Here is a 23,466-nt window from a genome sequence, read left to right as displayed (position 1 = left end):
CCTATTTATAATCTAGATCCAACTGTATATATAGTGTAAAAAAAAAAAAAAAAAAGGTGCCTTTGGACTGTTTCTTAAAGAAATTGTTTTCTACTTGTATCTAAAGAATGGAACATATTAAAAACTTTGCTGTTGACAAAGCGAAAAAATAAAATGTTCAGATTACAGAGTTTGCTGTGCGATTATTTTTTGGTAAATTCATTAAAATGATTGTATTGTTATATGTTGCCAATAAAAAAAAATTGTAGTTTACGGATGACAATATTAAAAGGATTTTTTTTTTTAAATGTATCATTTTATTGCATATATTTTAATTGGAGAGCACTTAGCTGATGTTTTTCTTGATTTTTTTTTCCATTAGTATATACATGTTTGTTTGTTTTAGTTGCTTTGTACGTTTAAATATGAATAGGCCTATAAAAATTTTAGAAGACATTGTGGCTCTATGTAAGTTTACTAAGGCCACTATTGGTCTGGTTTAGAACAATTGATTTAATGATTCTGTATGGTTTATCAAATGATACCATAGTATTACCATCATGGTTTTGATGGCAATGTCAAGAAACATGGTAACGCCATTGTACCTTTTGTAAGTGTATGAAATGTCATAACTAAATTAAAATTATATACCATTTTGTATTACCCTTGACACCAAACACCATTAAGTTAAGTTTAGTCTTAGAAAAGACTGGCTAGTCCCTGCAAATGCGGTCGTACAAAGCATGTTCATTCATGATAGCCTGCTGTTTTGCGTAATATATGTTCTCTTCCTATTATTTAAAACAATCTTACCTTATTTTTTGGGTGTGAATCGTGTTTATTTGAGGGACAGTCAATGTATTCACTGTGGAAAACTAGCAGCAGCTAACAAACTTCTGTAAGGCGTGTAACCGCGCCAATACTGCGCGTTCCCGACTGAGGGCGTTATTGTGTAGGTGGAAACAATTATTTTACACTAATGAAAAATATTTTCTCAGAGGCACAAGTTATGTTTTAGACAAATTAACAAAGAAAAAAATATTTTTTATAGCACAGTAGGTATTACTAAACAAATTAAGCCTCTAATTATCTATTATCTTTTCTTATTTTAACAATTTTTTTAGACTTACTTAGAGTACTTTTTATTTTGAAACTATGCATCCCACAAGCATTTGGTATGACAAAATGGAAAATAAGATAAAAATGACACTGTAATGTAGTGTTTTTGTAAAATAAATAGCTTCGTGACGAAACTGCCACGCCCACCTGTTTTAAACTCCTCCCCCACGCTCACAGGTACACGATCAGGTGCTCTGTATAGATGCTGAGAAATATAACGAAACCTTAATAGAAACTTGCAGGTGCCAGGCCCTGTGAGGCCTCCAATACGGAATTAACTGTGAATATTGGTGTTAGTTTTTAAAGCAGACACAATAAGGTGAGTCGAGTGTTTTTCTTTCCTCCTGCTTTGTTGTGTTTATCGATTGCTTGTGTTGGCCGTTTCACATTTTGCTGAAATATAAGATGTTTGACTAGAAATTACCACGAAATTGTAAATAATTGGCGACATTGTGTAAACACAACCTGCTTCGTGTGGTCTCTGAATTTATACCTCGTATTTTAGATCAGATTTTAGATTAGCCTATACATGTTTCTGCTTCTCTAGCCGAGTTATTCATGTAGCAGCTTTGTGTTGCCAGATTTTTCAAGTTTTTGCTAGAATACACTTTATTCGTCCTCAGTTTTGAGCATTTTCTTTTTCTAAAGTCTGACTTAAACTGTAAAATTATTTGGTTTTAGCAAAGTTCAGATTTGTTGACAGTTAAATGTGAATAATGTTGATGCACTCTAATATGTTTAATTCATATGAGAAACATTGTTAATTGTTATCTTAGCAAGTCTTTTCCCAAACCTAGCCTATGTCCTCAGTTTTGAACCACTGTCTTGTGAACATATGGTTTCATTTAGAAACTGTAATATTGTGTTTTTTAGCAATAAAAAATTATGTCCTATTAAATGTGAATGTCTGTTCATTTAAATTTATGATATCTATTATATTATGAGAACTGTTGTTCAAATTAAATAATTTGTGAACTAAGGGATAGCAATGTCCGATTCTTTTGAATAGTTCTTTTGAATCGGATCTTTTTAACGAGCATGTCGAGCCAGTTCACAAATCGTAGGTAGGTTCAGTGGTGGAGATGGGTGGGTTTAGGGATCAGGCGTTGGAGACGGGTAGGTTTAGGGGTTTAGATGGCTGGGTTTTGGGATCAGGTAGATTTAGGGCTGGAGATGGGTACAATACGATACAATACACTTTATTGTCAGATTGAGACTGAAATTTGTCTTGCATTACAGCAGGTTTAGGGATCAGGGGGTGGAGACGGGTAGGTTTAGGGATGAAGACGGGTAGGTTTAGGGGTTTAGATGGGTAAGTTTTGGGATCAGGGGGTGGAGACGGGTAGGTTTTGGGATGGAGATGGGTTGGTTTAGATATCAGTGGGTGGAGACATGTAGGTTTAAGGGTTTAGATGGGTGGGTTTTGGGATCAGGGGTGGAGACAGGTAGGTTTAGGGTTGGTGATGGGTGGGTTTAGGTTTCAGGGCGTGAAGACGGGTAGGTTTAGGGGTGGAGATTGTTAGGTTTAGGTAACAGGGGGTGGAGACTGATATGTTTATTGGTGGAGATGGGTGGGTTTAGGTATCAGTGGTTGGAGACTGGTAGGTTTAGGGGTTTAGATGGGTGGGTTTTGGGATCAGGGGGTGGAGACCGGTAGGTTTAGAGCTGGAGATGGGTGGGTTTAAGTTTCAGGGGGTGGAGACAGGTAGGTTTAGGGCTGGAGATGGGTGGGTTTAGGTTTCAGGGGGTGGAGACGGGTAGGTTTAGGGCTGGAGATGGGTGGGTTTAAGTTTCAGGGGGTGGAGAAAGGTAGGTTTAGGGCTGGAGATGGGTGGGTTTAAGTTTCAGGGTGTGGAGACAGGTAGGTTTAAGGCTGGAGATGGGTGGGTTTAGGTTTCAGGGGGTGGAGACGGGTAGGTTTAGGTATATGTAAGGTTGGAGGAGTTGGATCTGGATCCAACCACGCCCCCTGGATCGTGTGTTCTGCAGTGAGGTTCATTTCGAGCTTTTGGTCATTTTCTGACTCTTTATGAACCCAGAACCGGTTTTTAGGTTCATCCAAGAATTTGACTGATTTAAGTTTACATGGCGCGTTTGCACAGAGGAGGTGCTTTCTGAACTTCTGTTCAAAGGAATCGATTCGCTAATATGAGACCAATGATTGAAACTGTGATGCAGTAAACTCAGCCTAATCTGGCTCTACTGGTTCTTCCGCTCATTTGAGTCTATGCATGCTTTGTAGTTTCACTGTGGTTTCGAGAAGCAGCTTTCCCTTACAGTACATCCCCATTTCTCTCCAGTGATGCTATTCACATGTCTGAGCCAAAGATATAGTTTTAAAGGACGTTTTTCTGTTTTTGCATGGTTAGTATAGTATTCAAATTAACTGTATTTAGTCCTTCAATTGTCATGAGTTTCTACTCTCTGAAACTGAGGTGTGTCGATGTCTAAAGGTTTAGGGTTTTGGGATCAGGGGTGGAGACAGGTAGGTTTAGGGTTGGTGATGGGTGGGTTTAGGTTTCAGGGCGTGAAGACGGGTAGGTTTAGGGGTGGAGATTGTTAGGTTTAGGTAACAGGGGGTGGAGACTGATATGTTTATTGGTGGAGATGGGTGGGTTTAGGTATCAGTGGTTGGAGACTGGTAGGTTTAGGGGTTTAGATGGGTGGGTTTTGGGATCAGGGGGTGGAGACCGGTAGGTTTAGAGCTGGAGATGGGTGGGTTTAAGTTTCAGGGGGTGGAGACAGGTAGGTTTAGGGCTGGAGATGGGTGGGTTTAGGTTTCAGGGGGTGGAGACGGGTAGGTTTAGGGCTGGAGATGGGTGGGTTTAAGTTTCAGGGGGTGGAGAAAGGTAGGTTTAGGGCTGGAGATGGGTGGGTTTAAGTTTCAGGGTGTGGAGACAGGTAGGTTTAAGGCTGGAGATGGGTGGGTTTAGGTTTCAGGGGGTGGAGACGGGTAGGTTTAGGTATATGTAAGGTTGGAGGAGTTGGATCTGGATCCAACCACGCCCCCTGGATCGTGTGTTCTGCAGTGAGGTTCATTTCGAGCTTTTGGTCATTTTCTGACTCTTTATGAACCCAGAACCGGTTTTTAGGTTCATCCAAGAATTTGACTGATTTAAGTTTACATGGCGCGTTTGCACAGAGGAGGTGCTTTCTGAACTTCTGTTCAAAGGAATCGATTCGCTAATATGAGACCAATGATTGAAACTGTGATGCAGTAAACTCAGCCTAATCTGGCTCTACTGGTTCTTCCGCTCATTTGAGTCTATGCATGCTTTGTAGTTTCACTGTGGTTTCGAGAAGCAGCTTTCCCTTACAGTACATCCCCATTTCTCTCCAGTGATGCTATTCACATGTCTGAGCCAAAGATATAGTTTTAAAGGACGTTTTTCTGTTTTTGCATGGTTAGTATAGTATTCAAATTAACTGTATTTAGTCCTTCAATTGTCATGAGTTTCTACTCTCTGAAACTGAGGTGTGTCGATGTCTAAAGGTTTAGGCCAAACTGCCCTGCTAACAAAAATATGTTTTAAGAACATTTTGCTAAAGTTAAGTTATCCGAATAAGTTATCAGAATATTCAAGACATTAAATGTTGTAAAATTGATGTTCTTGGTTATGCGTACATTAGAGAAAGCATTAAGTTTGTTTATAGTTTTGCAAAAGTTATGGGAACGTTATTAAAGTCCTGGCCCCGTATTCACAAAACATCTTAAGAAAAACTCTTACTACTATTTAGGCGACCTCTTAGTGGTAAGATAAAATGTTTTGTGAATACGGGCCCAGATCACTTCTGTTCTACTAATGTTACCGGAAGAAAGTTTATTCATGATTTTAAGGGAACTTTGCCAGAACGTTACCTAAAGTTTTGGGAATGTAACTTGTTGGCGGGTGTGTAGAAACATCTCCTGTGTTCTTTGTTTCCTAATGTTTTCTGTTATGATGCAGAAGAACAAATGTAAATAGTTGTGAAGAACTGGGCCGGACCACCAGAAACTTGTGGTCTTCTATTATGAAAGCGTTTCCAGTTACTGTTTGAGGGGGCTCACCTTAACACAACACCATCTGACATCCGTTCATTCCTCCTACATTTCCTGTCAAGACTTTTGAGGGCGTGCAATGATTCCAGTAAGATTACCACATTTGGGTTTTTGGAAAAAGGTAGCTATAATTTGTTCCTGTTGCTATGCTGTTGCTAAGTTGTTCAGTGAGTGTGTATGTGTGTGTATGTGTGTATGTGTGTGTGTGTGTGTGTGTTATAGGGATGGTTGACTTAAAGGGACAGGTCACCATAAAAATTTAAATTATCATCATTTACTCACCCTCATGTCGTTTCAAACCTGTATGATTTTCTTTCTTCTGCAGAACAGATAGTATGATGTGAACATTATTGTTACCATAAACTTCCATTGTATGGAGAGAAAAAAAACACTATTTCTCAAAATATCTTTTATGTTGCACAGTTGTGCAAGACAAAATACATGGCTCAATGCTCATGTTGTGTATGAAATAATTTATTCTGAAATATGTTATACATATACATTCCTTTTCATCCGACACATGATGTGGATGTGCATGTCTTTAATTTCTGAATTCAAGGTCATTTTTAAAAGATTTTTGTATTATGAAATAATAGACCAGACAGTTCACTTTTTATCATGAAGTATATTTTTGTTCTTTTTTTTTTTTATAATGATCGTATACACTCACATCAAGGTATTAGGAACGTATGTTTATTTTTAAATTTAATTGAAATGGTTAAAAATGATATAAAAGTTCTTCAAAACCATATGAAACCAACATGAATACAAACACTACATTTCTAAGAATTTTTTTTTATTTTTTTTTTATTTTTTTATTAATTGATGTGTTTTTTTCCCCCCCATTCTGGACAGTGTTAATATTGTTAACTAATTTAAAAATATGAAGGAAAAAAAAAGGTTTTTGCGGTTTGAAATAAATCTGAAATAATATAAATTTGAACTTTTATATGAAGAAACTAAACCTAAATAATGTACTGGAAATTCGAGGTTTTGTTTTGGCAACTTACTGAAATAAATACTTTAACTTAAATAAAAATGTATTAAAGCTAAATAGAAATATTGAAGAAAAGCTCGTGCAAATGACAAAAGCACATAACCAAGTTAAAAAAAAAAAAAAACTAAAAAGAAAAATTAAAACAAGTAGTAATAAATACCGTAATATTATAAACATAATACTAAAATAAGAGTGATTGTGGACATTTATGCTAAATGTCACTGACCCACATGCTAAAGTTGAATACTTAGCATTAGTCTTTTGTGTTCTGCTTCCTCTAGCCCAGCGTGTGCAGAAACCTTTACTAGGTCAGTGTGCAGATTAAACATGAACAGGCCGGGATAATGATTGTGACAATGTAACCTCATCAGCTTCCTTTAGCAACTCAAGGGCTTGTTATCGGAGGACATTCCCAAAATATTTGAGGGCATTTTGCTATTTTTTTTTTCTTGATGCCTTGGATACCAAATCTGGATTATGAAACCTTAAACCATTCTATCCGTCAATAGTCTTCATAAGGTGGCATTGTCTCAGTGAATGGAGACTGTCCCACCTAGTTCCTCCTTAATTCCTTGAGGGACTGTAAATATCAGAAAGTATCAAAAGATTTGTTGAACTAGTGGGTGGAGCTTTCTTTAGGCTCAGATGGAGGTTCGTACACAGTTTTTTTTTTTTTTCTCATTAACTGTATGTTTTAATTTTTCCTGTAGGCTACAGGAAGTAAACTGCTTGTCAGGTGCATGCATCTACAAAAATGGAGCTAGTATATTACTATATTATTAGTATATGCTCCAATATTTAGGATACCCTGCTTTGCTTACCTTCTTATGCTAAAGAGGAAGCCAGTCCTTTAGTTCTGTCTGTGGAAAGATTAAGTGAGATTTAAAGGGACAGTAAGAACTAGTTGTTTATGCTAGCAGTTGAATGCTAGCATACATTTTTTCATTTTTTTTCTTCTGTAAAGAACAAAAGGAGATATTTTGCGGAATGACCAAGCTGCTCTTTTCAATGTAATGAAAGTGAATTGGGACTCGGGCTCTCAAGCTCAAAAATGACAGAAACGCATCATAAAAGTCCATATGTTTCAAAGTTTGTGCTGGTTAGCTTTATGCATGTTCACATAAATGAATGGAGTCTGGTAAGCCATTAGCTTTGTGTTGGTAAGACTCTGTGCAGTGATGTGTTTCATGTAATCTTAAACTACAGCATAGTCAGACTTCATAGGACTGTATGTCAGAACAGGTGTAGGAACACTCGACTGTCAGAGTCTAACATATTACATGAAGGAAGTTTCCTAGAAAAGAGTAGTTCAGATATTTGTATCCCTGCTTCCTCAGTGTGAGCCACTTCCTTTATGACTATCGCTGGTGTCATCAACAGTAGTCATAGTTTTTTTATTTTTTTTTTCATATCAGAATTCTATGCATTTTCAAAGTAATACTAGTGTCCTGTATAACCATAGTTTTTATAGTTTTGTGTTCATACGTGAAATATGTTCATCAATTTATATAAGATTTGTGCATTTTTTTAGGGGACAGACACAATGTCACACCTAGATTTTTAGATTTTCTGAAGAAAATGTGTTAAATTTGTAAATGTTCATTTTGCTTTGGTTGAATGGACACTCTCTCTGACCTTTGCTTGGCAACAGCGGGCAATAAAAACATGGGAAACATTCCAGGAATTCTCTAGTTCAATAGAAACCGCTCTCATAGCATGGTTGCATATCTTTGTTTGGGGACACGTAAAACAGTTTGACTTGAAATCAAATTTTTGAAATGTAAAAATTTTGCACATTTTGCAACTCATTGCTTATTATTTACAATAAAAAAACTAACATGCATCATCCGTACTAAACATGAACTTCAGAATAGGGTATGTTACTGATAATAACTTTACCAGTCTTGATTGACTAGTATTTGTAATTTAGGTCATCATATGTTGACAAGTTTCCAGTAGTCGGTTTCCAAATCAAATGGCATTCCAGTGATTTTAGCCACTCTGTGAATGCCTCCTGAGAGACGTGTATTGTCAGACTGTTTATTGATTTGGTGAGCCGTTGGTGAGGAAGTGTCGGGTATCGCTGATGTCATGTGCTGGCTCCGCCCCCATGTACCTGTATGACAGGAATTCAGCAGGTGGGAGCATGCTCAGCTAGAGCGATTTCCCTTTCAAGCTTGGCCGAGCTGACAAACAACAGCCGAGTGCTGGGCCAACAAATAGAAGTGAGGCCCTCAAAAACTGGTGCTTTTCGTCTGAACAGATATTTGTGTGGTAGCTTTGTAAATGTTGATATTTTGTTGTTGATTGCATGATGTTGCACAAATAAATGTAACCCCTTCTTTCTCTTTTCAGAAAGCAGTCATGGAGGAGATGACAATATGGGAGCAGCACACGGTCACTTTATCGAAAGTAAGTTACGAATTGAGGGTTTATTTTCATTTTAGACACACCTTTATCAAGCTCTGTACAGGTGTGTCAGAGAACATGACGGCAGGTGCAGACATTCCCCAACAATTGAAAGTTGAGATGGATTGAGAGTGTAGTGAGCAATTGTGATACCACGATTGTCGTAAGAGTTGTTTCCATCTGTCACTAGGACACACCCGGAATTTTGGAATGCAAGGTTTGGGGTCATGTGGTGCATTTCAGTATAGAAAGAAGCTGCCTTTATCCAATCATTTTATGTTTGTTTACTCTCTTTTTTTCACTCTTTTGTATTTTTAAATTACTTTATTTATCCATTAGATTTTTATTTTGTGTTTTGTTTTTATTTCTTCTTTTCATAATTTTTGATTTTTTTTTTTTTTTGGTTGATTTTCTTTTGTTTGTTATATATTTTGGTTTCTTTCATTATTTTCAATTGTTTTAATTTAGTTTATTATTTTTTGTTTAGTTTTCTTGTTTGTCATTTTGTTTATTTGTTCTCTTTTGATTGTTGCTTTTATTTTGAACACATTTTGATTTTGTTTTTCTTTTGTTTAGTGGTTTTTTTCTTTCGTTTAATTTTTTCATTTGTTAATTATTGTTTTATTTCATTCTTTTTTTGTTTCTTTCTGTTTTGTTTTTCATGCTTTAATTTACTTTTCACTCATTTGTTCTTTCTTTTCAGTTGTTTTTCTTTTATTCATTTGATATTTTTTATTTGATTCTGTGTCTTTTCTTTTAATCTTTCATACATTTTTTTTGTTCTTTACTTTTTTTTTTATAAATTTCTTATTTAATTTCATTCTCTCTGTTTTTTGTTTTGTCATTCTTTTTTTGTTTGAGGATCCATTCTTTCATTTGTCTATTCTTTTGTTTGCAGGATCCCAAGGTCGGCTTTGGTTTTGCGGTCTCAGGTGGGCTTGACAAGCCCCTAAACGGGGACGCAGCAGTGATGGTCTCTGATGTGCTTCCCAGCGGCCCTGCCATGGGTCGTCTTCAGTGAGTACACGTCCACTTCTCCTGCATTCAGACCCACACTACTTCCTCCCACACATCCTGTCTAATCCTGTCTGACCTGTCATGTTTGTGTGCAAGATGGAAAAACCAACATAGTCAAACATATTTGGCATATGATGTTTGTGATAGAGACTCACGTGATTTATTGCGCACAGGACACAAGATCAGATAGTTATGGTGAATGGCGTTTCGATGGAGAACGTCACCTCGCTTTACACTATTCAAAATCTGAGGAAGTGCGGGAAAACAGTAAACATTGTAAGTGAAAACACCGAAGTTAAATTAATATCTTGGTAAAATGTTCTATGCATTTTAACTGAATTCAGTACATTTACAAATAAAAAATGATATTGTTCATTCCTTTTGTAGACTGTAAAGAGGCCACGCACAGTTCAGATCCCTTTGAGCAACAGACCTACTCGTTCTGTCTCACAATCCAACATACTAGATGACGATATGCCACAGAGGAGGGGTCAGCGCAACACAGACACCAGCCGTAACCGACGAACTCGAAGCGTGACACCTGACCGCAACGGTCACGACCTTCCCATCATGTCTGGCTACAAGAGACTTCCCAATCAGGACGTGCAAAATAAACCCATCAGAACAACCCTGATCAAGAAAAAACCCACAGATGGTCAGAATCTCAAAGGCTTTGCATTGTATAATTATTAGTGGTTCTTGCCAAGATTTTGACATGTTTTTGTCTCTGTAGAGTACGGAATGAAGCTGGGGAGTCAGATTTTCATCAAACACATGACTTCCACTGGTCTGGCAGCCAAAGAGGGCACCCTTCAGGAAGGAGATCTTGTTTTGAAGGTGAAGAGCTGGTTCTTTAGAAACCGTTCCACTGCATGTGGGTGTTGTGTAACCTTTTTGGAAATTCTGGTTTAGATTAACGGCATGACGACAGAAAATCTGTCCTTGCTGGAGACCAAGCACCTGGTGGAGAAGTCTAGAGGTAAACTGTCCATGTTGGTGTTGAGGGATGACAGACAGTTCCTCGTCAGCATTCCTGAAGTGGAGGACAGTCCAGAAAACAGTGCAGACGAGAGGCAGCAAGACAGTAGTTCAGAGCTGGAGGGTGAGAGTAGATGTTTTACAGCACATAGCTGATCTGTGCCATATCACATACTATAGAGATCTGCAGTGATGACGTATTTTTGTAATCCAACCCTGTTGGCATCACCTTGGTTCCCTCAATAAAACCCAATAGGATTTTTTTTTCTTCTCCATTGACTTATCCATGTTAAAATTTTACAAAAATACATCATCTTTGCAGCACTCTGTTGATGTGGGTTTTAATATTAACTTTTACATTTTTACCCGAAGAAATCTCAGACCTGGATTCTGACGGCCCCACAAACCGAACATCCCGTCCAAAAGACCGACGTTCTCGCAGGTGAACATCTCAACCCTCACCTGATCTCTTTTAGTTAAATGATCGTTGCACTAACAGAGCTCACTGATCTGCAGAAATCGTGCCGATCCTGTGTCGAAACCACGTGAATCGCCTCCTCTGCGCTCTACACTCCCAAGACCACCTGCTCAGTCAGTGCCCCCTCGCAGAGGTGCGTCTTCGTTGAACAAATCTCACCGGGTCTCATTCATGAAACGCATAAAACCATGAAACATTTTTTCGGATTGATTTTACATCGTAGATTGTCATGGCCAAGAGGTTTTGCCCTTAATACTTTGCCCATTGTTGTATGTGCAAGTGGCTGAATGATGCTTTGTTTCTTGTTCAGTTCCCTCAGAGTCTGAATCGGACCGCAGCAACTCGCCTCCATCGTCAAGACACGGCACTCTCGATAACAGAGACCGATACAAGTAAATATGGCTTTGTGTGAATTCATAAGCCCCATATGCATGTAGACAATAATGGGTCTGCAGTAATGTTGTGTTGAATTTTTTTGTTTTTGTTCAGAAATAGTAATCCAACGTAATGTAATAAACTTAATAAAATTACTTATTAAATTTTTCCTTTTTTTATTTATATATCAGGGTTTGTTTGTTTCGCTATAGTTGCTGCTATTCTGTGTTTTTGCCTTTTATCCTTGGATTTTTTTTATTATTTTTTTTATTTTTTTTTTAGGATTTTGTTTTGCAGTTAAGCTTATTTATTTATTTTTGTATTCTGTTCCATTTGTTTTTGTTTTCTGCTTAGGGTTTTGTTTGTTTGTTTTTTTTGTTTTCGTTTTTTTTTTTTTTTTCAAGCTGCAGTTTGTTTAAGTGAGATGCATGGCTCACATGTTTGTTTGTTGGCGTGTTTCAGGGTTCTCTCCGGAGTCTCTGCTCTGCCAAACCCTCGAGCCTCACCTGTCACCCAGAAATGGAACTCCTCCACTGCCTCTCGGCCTCGCAAAGGTCTGCCTCAAATCGCTCTGACACAGTACCGCTGATTTCACCATATTACATATAAACCTCTGGAATAAAAGACTTTACTGAATTATGGTGATTCAGTTAATGATATGCATAAATGCTGTCAATGATATAATCTCAGTAGCTTAACGCTGTGTTTGTTTTGTGTGACCAGCCGTTTCAGAGTCCGATTCAGACCGAAACGCCTCTCCGCCCCCAAGGCGTGAGAGTCCCAGACCTGAAAATCACTCCAGATACAAGTATGAGTGCACATCACGAGCAGCAAACACCCAATCCAAATGAACTCTTAAGAACATTTTTAATATTGATACGTTTTTGAACTGGCTAAAAGACTGGTCTATCTCAAGTATGATTGGAAACCGAACAACCTGTTCTTATTGTACTGTTGTACTTATCTACTGAACTAGAAGCATATCTCTTTTTCCAGGGTGCTTCCCGATCTTCCTCCTCCGGGTATGAAGTCTTCATCTCTTAGCATGTCTCAGGATTTCCCTCGCCGCATGCCGTCTCCTTACAGGCCTCCACCCAGAGGTGATTTTCACCCCATAGCACACTTTAGTTTCAATTCTGTGTCCCATTTTCTCATTCAAGAGCATGTCTTTTCTATACAGCTGCATCAGAGTCCGAATCGGACGATAGTACCGGACCTCAACGCGGACAGGAGTCCCGCAATAGATACAGGTACACATGAGGGAGGCATTTAAATCAACTCGCTTCGGGCCCTTTCAGTTGGGCCGATCATCTATCTGCACACGATGAAAAAAAAATTTTTTTCTTGTTGCTTTGTTCTTTTTGACTGTTTCATTATGTTTGTATACAATCATGTATTTTGGTTTCATTGTGATATCTGAAAATGTGGTATGTGTGATCTTTTAAAATAAAAGACACCGAATCAACCTGAGTTTCCTCTTGTATTATGTTTATTTGTGTCACTTTACATACAATTGCTTCTAAGATGTACAGTAGATAATCTTGAATCTAAGATCTAAAGTAGCCTATACAATCAAGTTATCCACATAATACCATAAACCGCATATATTAACACACTTTCTGCACATCCAGTGGAGTAATGGAGCGATTGAAGGTATCATAGATATGGATCTAATGATCTTTTTGATAAGTTTACTGTAGTATGTTCTGCTTGTCCATATGAATTATTGATTTTTGGGACTTAAATTTGACCGTATAATCACTTATGGATATAGATAGTCCACCCCATTCAGTGAGAGAGACCCATAGAAACCCTGAGGTGAATATCTCCCCCAGTTCCTAATCTTCAATGATGTTACATTAGGTCCCACTCACTTCACAGACGAGCATGATTAAGTGTCCCCTCGTCTTCCTTTTTTCTCTCACCCTTCCGTCTCCCCTCTTTCTCTTTCAGGGTGACACCTGAGGTCATGTCAGTCCCTGTAATGGATCCCCCAAAGTGGGAGAAACTCTCAACGCCTGTACAGAAAGGTACGAGCCAATCAGAAACGGAATATTCCAGGTTAAATTTAAAAACTTGATGCAATGAAAATACATTTTTTGTATCTCACTTTTAAATATGAAAGATGACAAAAATTTTAATGTGCAAATAATAAATATTAATTTAAAATACGTAGAATGTATATTATTATACTTTATTTTCTAAATATTAATGTGTAATTATGTTAGTGTTCATGCACATTACACATTAATATTTACACATTATTTTTCTCAATATAAATATTATTAGATAATTATATATAAATTATATTATACATTTTGTCATTTTTCATACCTCAATCTAAAATATGAATAATATTTTTAAATATTGATGTGTAAATGTTACATTTTAATATTAGATGGTTAAAAATTAATGTGTATAATATTATTATTATTATTATTATACAGAAATTTCTGAATATTATTGTGCAAATTATTTAATTGTTCATATACACATATATGTTCCATACATTTAAATTACATTTAAATATGTACCTAAATATACATTTAAACTATCATGAAATTAAAATAATTTGTGACTTTTTTTTTTATTACTCAACCTTAAGTATGAAAAGCGTTTATTTAAATATTAATGTATGTATATTTTAATATCAAAGAGTAGATATTAAAAATGTGAATATTCATCTGTACATTACATTTTATTATTTAAATAATAATGTATAAATTACTGTAAATTCTCTAATTGTTCATGCAAATTAATATTTGCACATTTATTTTCCATAAATGCATAAATTACATATAAATACAAATACATTTTACATTTTGATGAAAGGAAAAAAAATTTTTATCTTTTTTTCCCCCTCAATCTAAAGCACAAAAAATATTTATTTAAATGTGAATGTGTACATTAATTAAATATTCATGTTCAAATTACTGTCAGTTCTGTAATCTTTCATACACATCACACAGTATTACACAATACACAATATTAATTTGTTACTAAATTCATATTAAATATGTCAGTAGCTATGTATCTGAATTGGAAATACTTCCCTTAGCATTTTAAACCATCTTCGAATTGCTAATAAGCCATAGTGCTCTGTAATTTGCATATTTAATCAGCTCCCTCAGAATCTGAATCCGATGCAAGTTACAACTCTCCTCCGAGAACACAGTCTCCATTCAGTAAAAAATCTAGAAGCAGACCAGCGTAAGAGATACTCATTCACTTTTTTTATATATATTATTATTTTGCATATAAATGTGACAAATATTGTTTTGCATTATTGTTTTGTCTCAGAGCTGAAATGCAAGCACCAATCATCAACAGCCGACAGGATTCTTCACTCAGAGCCGCTCCTGCCAGACCATCACCTGAAGGTCTATATAATGCACTTACTGGAAAAAGATGCCCTGCATGTTGCCTTAGTTCTCCTGAATATTTCTGCATCCATGCATCTTTTTTTTTTTTCTCGTTGTTTTGGTTTGTTCGCCAGATTCCTCTGAATCAGAAAGGGCCCCATCACCTGTCAGGAGATCTGAGAGTCCCAGCCACAACAGCGATCACAGGTTAGGAACGCCTCCTATGACACATATTTACTTAATCCACACTTACAATAGGAAATTATGTCATATTGAAAGTATGAGTCAATTTCTTTGAGTGTTAAGTCAACAAACACCTTATTGACATTATACTAATCATAGTGGCTCACTGTGTGAATGTGAATGCTGACTCTTTCTTTCAGTTCCCCTCGTACTAATGGCACTCTCCGCTCTGTGTCCATTCCCTACCACACCACGTTGAGCCGTGAGTGTCGGCAGTCTAAAAGCATGCCCATAATGCATTGCAAACTATCAAATGTCTATTGGGTACTAAACTGTAACTGTTTTATCTTAGCGAAAACTGAAGAGGAGCCACTTTATTTACTTCCTCCTGATGCAGTGCCAACACCAAACCTGGGGTGAGAAATGTAATGTTTCTTTGTGTGCAGATCAAAGGCAAGACACGCGAGGGTCGCGTTTCTCCCCAAAATGAAAAGGATATAATAAGCATTAATATTATGCATAAAGAAAAGGCCCTTTTTATTGTATTATTTTTTAACAAGATAAAAAATAAGCATAAATTAAAGGTGTGTTCCTGTAGTGCTCCTGTGGCTTAAGTGGTAGAGCATTGCGTTAGCAGCACAAGGTTGTGGGTTTGATTCCCAGGGAGCACATGTTAGGTAAAAAATGTTAGCCTGAATGCACTGCAAGTCACTTTGGGTAAAAGCGTTTCCTAAATACATGAATTTATTTAAATCTATTTATATTGTAATTGAGCATAAATGAATTAATGGTGAATACATATTTATATTAAATATTTTCGATTTTTAATAGGTATAATTATAAAAAAAAAGAAAAATAAGTATTACTATGATGTGTAAATACTTTATTTATATTTTTAAAAATTATATATATACACACACATATATGAAATTGAAATTCGGGACTATATATAAATATATATATTACAAATAAAATCATGGACAACTAATCCATACTATGATGTAAAAATATATTTAATTTCATTTTTTTTTTAATAGGTATATTTATTTATAAATCAAAACAAATATAACTGATTTGTAAATGCTTTATATTTAAAAAATAATTGTGTGTGTGTATACAGTACAGACCAAAACTTTGGACACACCTCATTCAAAGAGTTTTCTTTATTTTCATGACGATGAAAATTGTAGATTCACACTGAAGGCATCAAAACTATGAATTAACACGTGGAATTATATACATAACAAAAAAAGTGTGAAACTGAAAATATTTCATATTCTAGGCTCTTGATTACTGCTTTGCACACTCTTGGCATTCTCTTGATGAGCTTCAAGAGGTCGTCACCTGAAATGGTCTTCCAACAGTCTTGAAGGAGTTCCCCGAGAGATGCTTAGAGATGCCTATTCTGCGTCGCACAAAGAAACGGTGGTTGGAACCAAAGATCTCAAATTTGGACTCATCAGACCAAAGCACAGATTTCCACTGGTCTAATGTCCATTCCTTGTGTTCTTTAGCCCAAACAAGTCTCTTCTGCTTGTTGCCTTTCTTTAGCAGTGGTTTCCTAGCAGATATTCTACCATGAAGGCCTGATTCACACAGTTCTCCTCTTAGCAGTTGTTCTAGAGATGTGTCTGCTGCTAGAACTCAGTGTGCCATTGACCTGGTCTTTAATCTGAGCTGCTGTTAACCTGTGATTTCTGAGGCTGGTGACTGGGATTAACTTATCCTCCACAGCAGAGGTGACTCTTGGTCTTCCTTTCCTGGGGCGGTCCGCATGTGAGCCAGTTTCTTTGTAGCGCTTGATGGTTTTTGTGACTGCACTTGGGGACACTTTCAAAGTTTTCCCAATTTTTCGGACTGACTGACCTTCATTTCTTAAAGTAATGATGGCCACTCGTTTTCCTGTACTTAGCTGCTTTTTTTCTTGCCATAATACAAATTCTAACAGTCTATTCAGTAGGACTATCAGCTGTGTATCCACCTGACTTCTGCACAACACAACTGATGGTCCCAACCCCATTTATAAGGCAAGAAATCACACTTATTAAACCTGACAGGGCACACCTGTTAAGTGAAAACCATTTCAGGTGACGACCTCTTGAAGCTCATCAAGAGAATGCCAAGAGTGTGCAAAGCAGTAATCAAAGCAAAAGGTGGCTACTTTGAAGAACCTAGAATATGACATATTTTCAGTTGTTTCACACTTTTTTGTTATGTATATAATTCCACATGTGTTAATTCATAGTTTTGATGCCTTCAGTGTGAATCTACAATTTTCTTAGTCATGAAAATAAAGAAAACTCTTTGAATGAGAAGGTGTGTCCAAACTTTTGGTCTGTACTGTACATTATATATATATACAATAAAATCAAAGACAACTAATACTATGATGTAAAAAAATTATATTTAATTTAGAATATTTAGAATTTTTTATTAATTATAATTAATTTAAAAATGCATAAATTAATGATTATCCCAAATACAATCATGATGTATAAATAATTTATTTGTATTTAATTTATTATATTTAGTTTTTTATATATTCATATTTAAATAATCATGAAGACCGTACAACAATATTACCATAATGTATAAATACTTTGTTTTTATTTAACAATATTCTTTTTTTATTTTATTTCATAAAAAGTATTTATTTTTATTATTATTATTATTATTATTATATTTATCCACAACAGATACAGCTCAGACCAGAACCACGTCAGCTTTGTGAAGGAGGGCAGTGTTGGGTTGAGGTTGGTGGGAGGAAATGATGTTGGCATCTTTGTTGGTGGTGTCCAGCCCAACAGTCCAGCCCAGATGCAAGGCATGCAAGAGGGTGATCAGATACTGGAGGTACAGTAGGCCCAAAGAATCATGTACATGATCAAACCTTCCAGTGGCGCCATGCTTCAAGACTGTTATTTTGGTAGGTGAACAGCGTGGACTTTAATCACTTCACCAGAGAAGAAGCAGCCATATATTTCATGAACATCCACGCTGGGGAACGCATCGATATCCGGACTCAGAACAAAATGAACAGTGAGTGCCTCCGTGACTCCTTATTAGGATTATGATTTCAACATGACATTAAAATAGTTTTTATAATACTGAGTAGACAATAGAAAGGAAATCCATTTGGGAAGTAAAATGGGTTACAAAAAACATTTCTGAATTAATTTCCACTCTTGATATCTTAGTCTACAAGAAGATTTTGAAGTCCAGCCTCGGTGATTCTTTCTACATCCGTACACACTTTGACCACGTGGCTGAGAGCAGTGTTGGCTTGAGCTTCACCAGAGGCGAGGTGTTCAGGGTGGTGGACACCATGCACCGTGGGAAGCTGGGAACCTGGCTAGCTGTCCGCATGGGCAATGATCTACTCGAGCTGGACAAAGGCACCATGCCTAACCAGACCAAGTATGCTAAAGAAATAGTTTTATTATGTTATTACAAGTCTTCCTTCCATAGCTGTGGTAAATTTGTATGCTTGTTAAGTATGTTGTGTTATAGTTCATACTTGTACTGTAAGTGTCTGATTCTCTTTCTCTATCTCAGGGCTGAAACTTTGGCCAATTTGGAGCAGGCACAGAGAATCAGTGCAGCCGAACGCCAGGCCTCTGGCCCCAGGGCCGAATTCTGGAAATTACGGGGTCTCAGAGGGGCCAAAAAGAATGCCAGAAGAACCCGCGATGACCTCCTACAGTTGACAATTCAAGGCAAATTTCCAGCATATGAAAAAGTGGTTCTGAAAGAGGGTAAGTGTATTTATTGTAAGTGTATTATTTTTTTAAAGACCATTATTTCTGACAGAGTCTTTGGTTGTAACGTATGTATGCTTGCTCATTTGCAGCCAATTTCAAACGGCCTATCGTCATTTTGGGTCCTCTGAACGACATTGCAAATGAGAAGCTGGCCCGAGAGATGCCAGATGAATTTGAAGTTGCAGGTATGAAAAATGAAATCTAGATTTTGTGATCAGTCTTTCTTCGAATTTCTACTGAAGTTTATTCACTTTCAAATATTTAATATTCCTATTTTATTGGTTTATAGAAATGGCACCCAGGAATGGAAGTGATAGTTCATCCAGTGTCATCAAACTAGACACAGTGAGGAGAATAGCAGAGCAGGTAAACTTTTATTAACTTTTTATTGTCATACAGAATAATGCTGTCAATATAAACCAACATGTTCTAATTGTGGATCTCAACTGGTTTGGCCACAGGACTCACAATTTCCCATTGTCATCAAGCTACGACAAAATTTATTTCACAAAAATGGTTGACACTTATGGTTTACTTAACATACACATAAATTGTAAGAATATGACTATATTGATGAATGGTTTAAGGTAAGCCCACCGCAGCCGTTTAAACATACAAAATAACAAATATTGAAAATAACGACAGAATAATATAATGAATGGGACAGCATGTTTTTCCTCAGGCACTCTTTAATGAAAATGCATCTGACAAGTGTCAAAAGCTTTCCCACATCTTTCAAAATAAAAGTCTTGCATCAGAAGAACATTTAGAAATGTATATATTTTTTTGTTGATGTTGTTTTTTAACTATACACATCGCAACCCACCAGTTGAGAATCACAGTCCTAAACCACTGTCCTGTAACTTGTTTTCACTTGCAGGAAAAGCATCCCTTGCTGGACATTACACCCACGGCTGTAGAAAGATTGAATTATATCCAGTACCATCCCATGGTGCTCTTCTTGGATCCTCATAGTCGGAAAGACGTGAAGGCAATGAGGCAAAAATACATGCCAGGCTCCAACAAGAGCTCTCGTCGCCTATACGCTCAGGCCTTAAAGCTTAGGAAACATTACAGCCATCTATTTTGCGGTAAACCTTTTAAGCCTGTCTGGAATTCCCTGTTTGAATCTTTTTTTTAAGAAGATACTTTCAGAAGTTGTAATTTACTCTGGAAGGGAATCTCTGTTTTTTTTTTTTTTTTCTTTACAGCACGCATTGATCTTCAGCCTAATACAAACGTGTGGTTTGATGTTTTGAAAGACAAGATTCGGCAGCAGCAATCTAAACTGGTCTGGGTTTCTGAAGTTACGGTAAGAAATCTAGAGAGAATTATGGTGCTAAATGGTACACTCATTTCATGTAGCATTGACATAATACATTTGCAACTTTAAAGCCTTACTTGTCTTTGTTGAACTCAAAACTTTATGAATGCTCCAACTTGATAATTTTAGCATAGCCAAAACCCAACAACTCTAAATCAAATCTCTGAGATGTGAATGTAGAATTGGTTCAGAGCCTGCATTTCATGCTTGAGTTGGTTAATAAGTACTCGGTGTATGTGCAGTTGGAGGGAGGCGCTGATGAAGACCTTGACGCATTCAGCCGTGCAAACAACTCTGACTACCTCAGTGGTGCCAGCGACTATGAGGACACTGATGGTGAGGCCATAACGGATGGTGAAGCCTACACAGACAACGAGGACCTAGATGAGCCCTCTGTAGGCATCGCCAGAAACCGTGGCACTGCACTGGCCCGCTCCTCTGAGCCCGCCACTGGGCACAATCAAAGTCCTGAACCTTTCTATGACCCAGAGCCATACCTGGAGGAAGAGCCCGAGTACACCCTACCTCCTGGGGAAATACCTCCCATCCTCCATGTTCCAGATCCCCGATCTCCACTCCTTTTCACTGGCAGTCTTCAACAACAAGATGATGTCCCCTCTCAGCGGAGTTTCACAGATTCAGACTTCAGCACTGGTGACATGGCTGCACCACCAGCACCTTCTGATATTCTGCCTAACTTCAAGGCACCAGATCCCAAAGAAGTCCAATCAGAGACCCCTCCACTGTCAGTCATAGAGGAAAAACTTCAAAAGGTACCATATATACCTCATACCCATGCCACTGACCAATTGAGCAATCAGACACAACATGATTTAGTCAGTTAGGACATCTTTGTGCCTCTACATAAGGGATGGGCAACTTCAGTCCTGGAGGGTCACTGTCCTGCAAAGTAACTCCAGCCCTAATTAAACAACCTTGACCCTAATTCTGATTGATTGGTACAGGGGTATCCAAACTCTGTCCTAGAGGGCCGGTGTCCTGCAGAGTTTAACTCCAACTAGCCTCAGCACACCTGCCTAGTAGTTTCTTGCATGCCTAGAAAGACCTTAATAAGTTGGTTCGGGTGTGTTTAATTGGGGTTGGAGCTAAACAATGCAGGACACCAGCCATCCAGGGCTAAGTCTGGAGACCCCTGGATTGGTAATTCCACATGGTTTGAGTAGTATGGCATGATTTAGTCAAGCAGGACATGTTCCTGGATCTACATCCTAAGTTGGATCAACAAACCCCAACTAACATTAACCATAACCTACCTTTAAAAGCATACGGGAAACTATAAGTTGATCATGTTTTTCAATCCACTAATTGCAAGGTAATCCTAACCTTGACCCTAAAATCTGATTCGTTTATGAATCCACCTTAATTAAAATTTGAGTAGCAATACATTATTAAGTCAAGTAGGACCGGTTCCTGGATCTACATCCTTTGTAGGGCCGACAAAGTACCTTTCCACACTTGCAGTCTTGGCCACTTGAGAGCATTCCAGGAAGTGCACAAGACTGTCCCATGTCTGAAAAATACCAAAGTGTCTAGTAGTAGAAGTTTAAGTAATTGCAATTTCACAACACTATGTTGTAAGTGTGTCCTATCAGGTAATTAAAGGTTCTGCACATACTGGTGGCCTTCACAGCCATTTGAACACTTGGGCCAAATACTTTAGCTTGAGACTTTGATTCCATCCAATCGGAGGATCTCAAACATGTTTGATATTTCAGCCAATTTTAGAACACACATTGTTTTCATTTGTCATGCGTCTCCTAGCAACAAGGCCAACAAGTTTTTTCTGAATGGAATAACTTTAAAGTCTGATAGTGGACAGTTTTTCCTGTGTGACCATTACAAAGCTGGTTTGTGTATGATGCCCAGTGTTTTAAATTTTGTTCAGATTGTAAAAGTCGTGTAGTGTAGTTCCTGGATTGAAATACATATTAGGACCAACAGAGACCAACCCCTTTCCCTTACCACCCTGCCCCCCCCCAAAAAACTCTGTTCTTCTCATTATTAATCCCAGAGGTAACTGTTAACCTGACCTTAAAATCTGATTGGGTGATAGAGATGTTGTTCCAAGACCAACAAGGATGTTAATCCTGAAACAAGTTCTACTTGACTGAGTCATGTTAATCCATTTGGATTGATTTAATATTGAATATGTTTGAAATACTTGATTGAGCTATTGATCATTACATGTTTTACTGTTTCAGGCTCACATGGCAGAACCAGAAAGGAAACCCTCCCCTTCATTTATAGTGTAAGTATTTTTGCATGGTCTGTCAAGCTTAGTTACAGATAAAGTACTTAATTAATTCATTTTTTATTTTGAAATCTATTTATAAATCTTTTCTTTTAGATTGGCACATCACGAAGCCATGCAAATGCGGAGAACACAGATCAGAGGAAGTGATAGTGACAGCTATGAAGACGACAGAGAAAATTATGATTTTGGTGTCGACGATGATGAAACTGATGACGTTGAATGGGGACCTGCCACAGAGCTGTAATATACATGGATCATACTGACATCAGGCACATGGACCTCTCATGTCTCCAAGTGTGGACATGTACATTTACACAATCAAACTGGAAATATATTTTTTTCTATTTCCAGTGTTTTTTATGCAGTGTCCTTATGGACTTGTGATAGATTACTTTAATCTTGGATCAATTTTGAAGATTTGTGACCACAATTGCTTCCTTTTGTAGGTTTTGTATTTTTAATGGATGCGCTGAGATCCTTCTCAGGATTATATCAAAAATAAATATTGCCATTTGTAATAAAGACAATCTGGGTATGCTTTACCCTCTTCAAGAACTTGATAAATATTATTTTAATTGTTGTTTTTTAAACAATGCATTTTAAGGTCACGTTTATTAGTGTTAGAAAGTGTAATGAAATTCATCTTGCTACTAACTACTTAATCTTCTCCAGTCTTCTGTCCTTAATTCAGCTCAGACTGCTTAAAAAGTGAAGTCCAATAATAACTTACAAAGTTGCTTTAAAATTCCCCTTTCACCCAGGGCATTGATCTGGGACTAGGTAATTTTAAGGGCTGTCTCAAACAAAATCCTTTTTTAGTGAAATGGAATGTTTTTTCCCTAAAAAAAAAAAAGTCAGTCCCCAAATTCCCCAAAACAAATGGGAGAATTGATGCTAGCTATGTATGTTCCCTTACTGGATATTACATCATATCCATATTTATATTCATAATTCACACAAGGGGCCTTACCAGTGACTAAATTTGTGTACACGGTACACTGAGTCACTTCTAAGGGTGCTAGGGAGTAGATTGACATTTTGAGACCAACTCCTAAGGATTTTCTACAATCTAGAAATAAAAGTGTAGTTAAAATCATGTTTTGTCAAACAAAAAGATTTCAAGACATGCTTTGTCACAAAAGTGGGCGGTGTTTTAATATTTAATTAATC

At 37.2% G+C, this 23,466-nt stretch overlaps 1 protein-coding gene across 4 annotated transcripts; it reads left to right on the top strand.

Moving 5' to 3' along the window:
• The first annotated feature begins 1,256 nt into the window (after positions 1-1,256).
• LOC132131131 (tight junction protein ZO-3-like) lies at positions 1,257-22,815 on the top strand. 4 transcript variants are annotated; one of them, XM_059543093.1, is made up of 31 exons: positions 1,257-1,275; positions 8,490-8,546; positions 9,442-9,560; positions 9,734-9,836; positions 9,948-10,215; positions 10,294-10,397; positions 10,473-10,662; positions 10,911-10,980; positions 11,055-11,149; positions 11,327-11,408; positions 11,854-11,945; positions 12,115-12,199; positions 12,388-12,491; positions 12,572-12,641; positions 13,345-13,421; positions 14,514-14,601; positions 14,692-14,771; positions 14,888-14,960; positions 15,137-15,198; positions 15,289-15,352; positions 17,633-17,789; positions 17,867-17,975; positions 18,134-18,353; positions 18,492-18,691; positions 18,787-18,882; positions 18,987-19,063; positions 19,578-19,788; positions 19,909-20,009; positions 20,264-20,794; positions 22,244-22,290; positions 22,390-22,815. In XM_059543093.1, the coding sequence occupies exons 2-31, from the start codon at positions 8,499-8,501 to the stop codon at positions 22,538-22,540; spliced, it is 3,774 nt and encodes a 1,257-aa protein (XP_059399076.1). In that variant the 5' UTR covers positions 1,257-1,275; positions 8,490-8,498; the 3' UTR covers positions 22,541-22,815. The 4 variants fall into 4 exon arrangements, with proteins under 4 accessions (XP_059399076.1, XP_059399074.1, XP_059399073.1 ...); XM_059543091.1 differs by lacking the exon at positions 1,257-1,275 and adding an exon at positions 1,278-1,417; XM_059543090.1 differs by lacking the exon at positions 1,257-1,275 and adding an exon at positions 8,022-8,359.
• Positions 22,816-23,466: the final 651 nt, after the last annotated feature.

Source organism: Carassius carassius, chromosome 48 (assembly GCF_963082965.1).
Source record: "Carassius carassius chromosome 48, fCarCar2.1, whole genome shotgun sequence".
In the NCBI taxonomy this organism is placed as follows: Eukaryota; Metazoa; Chordata; class Actinopteri; order Cypriniformes; family Cyprinidae; genus Carassius; species Carassius carassius.
This window is presented reverse-complemented; position numbering and strand designations above follow the sequence as displayed.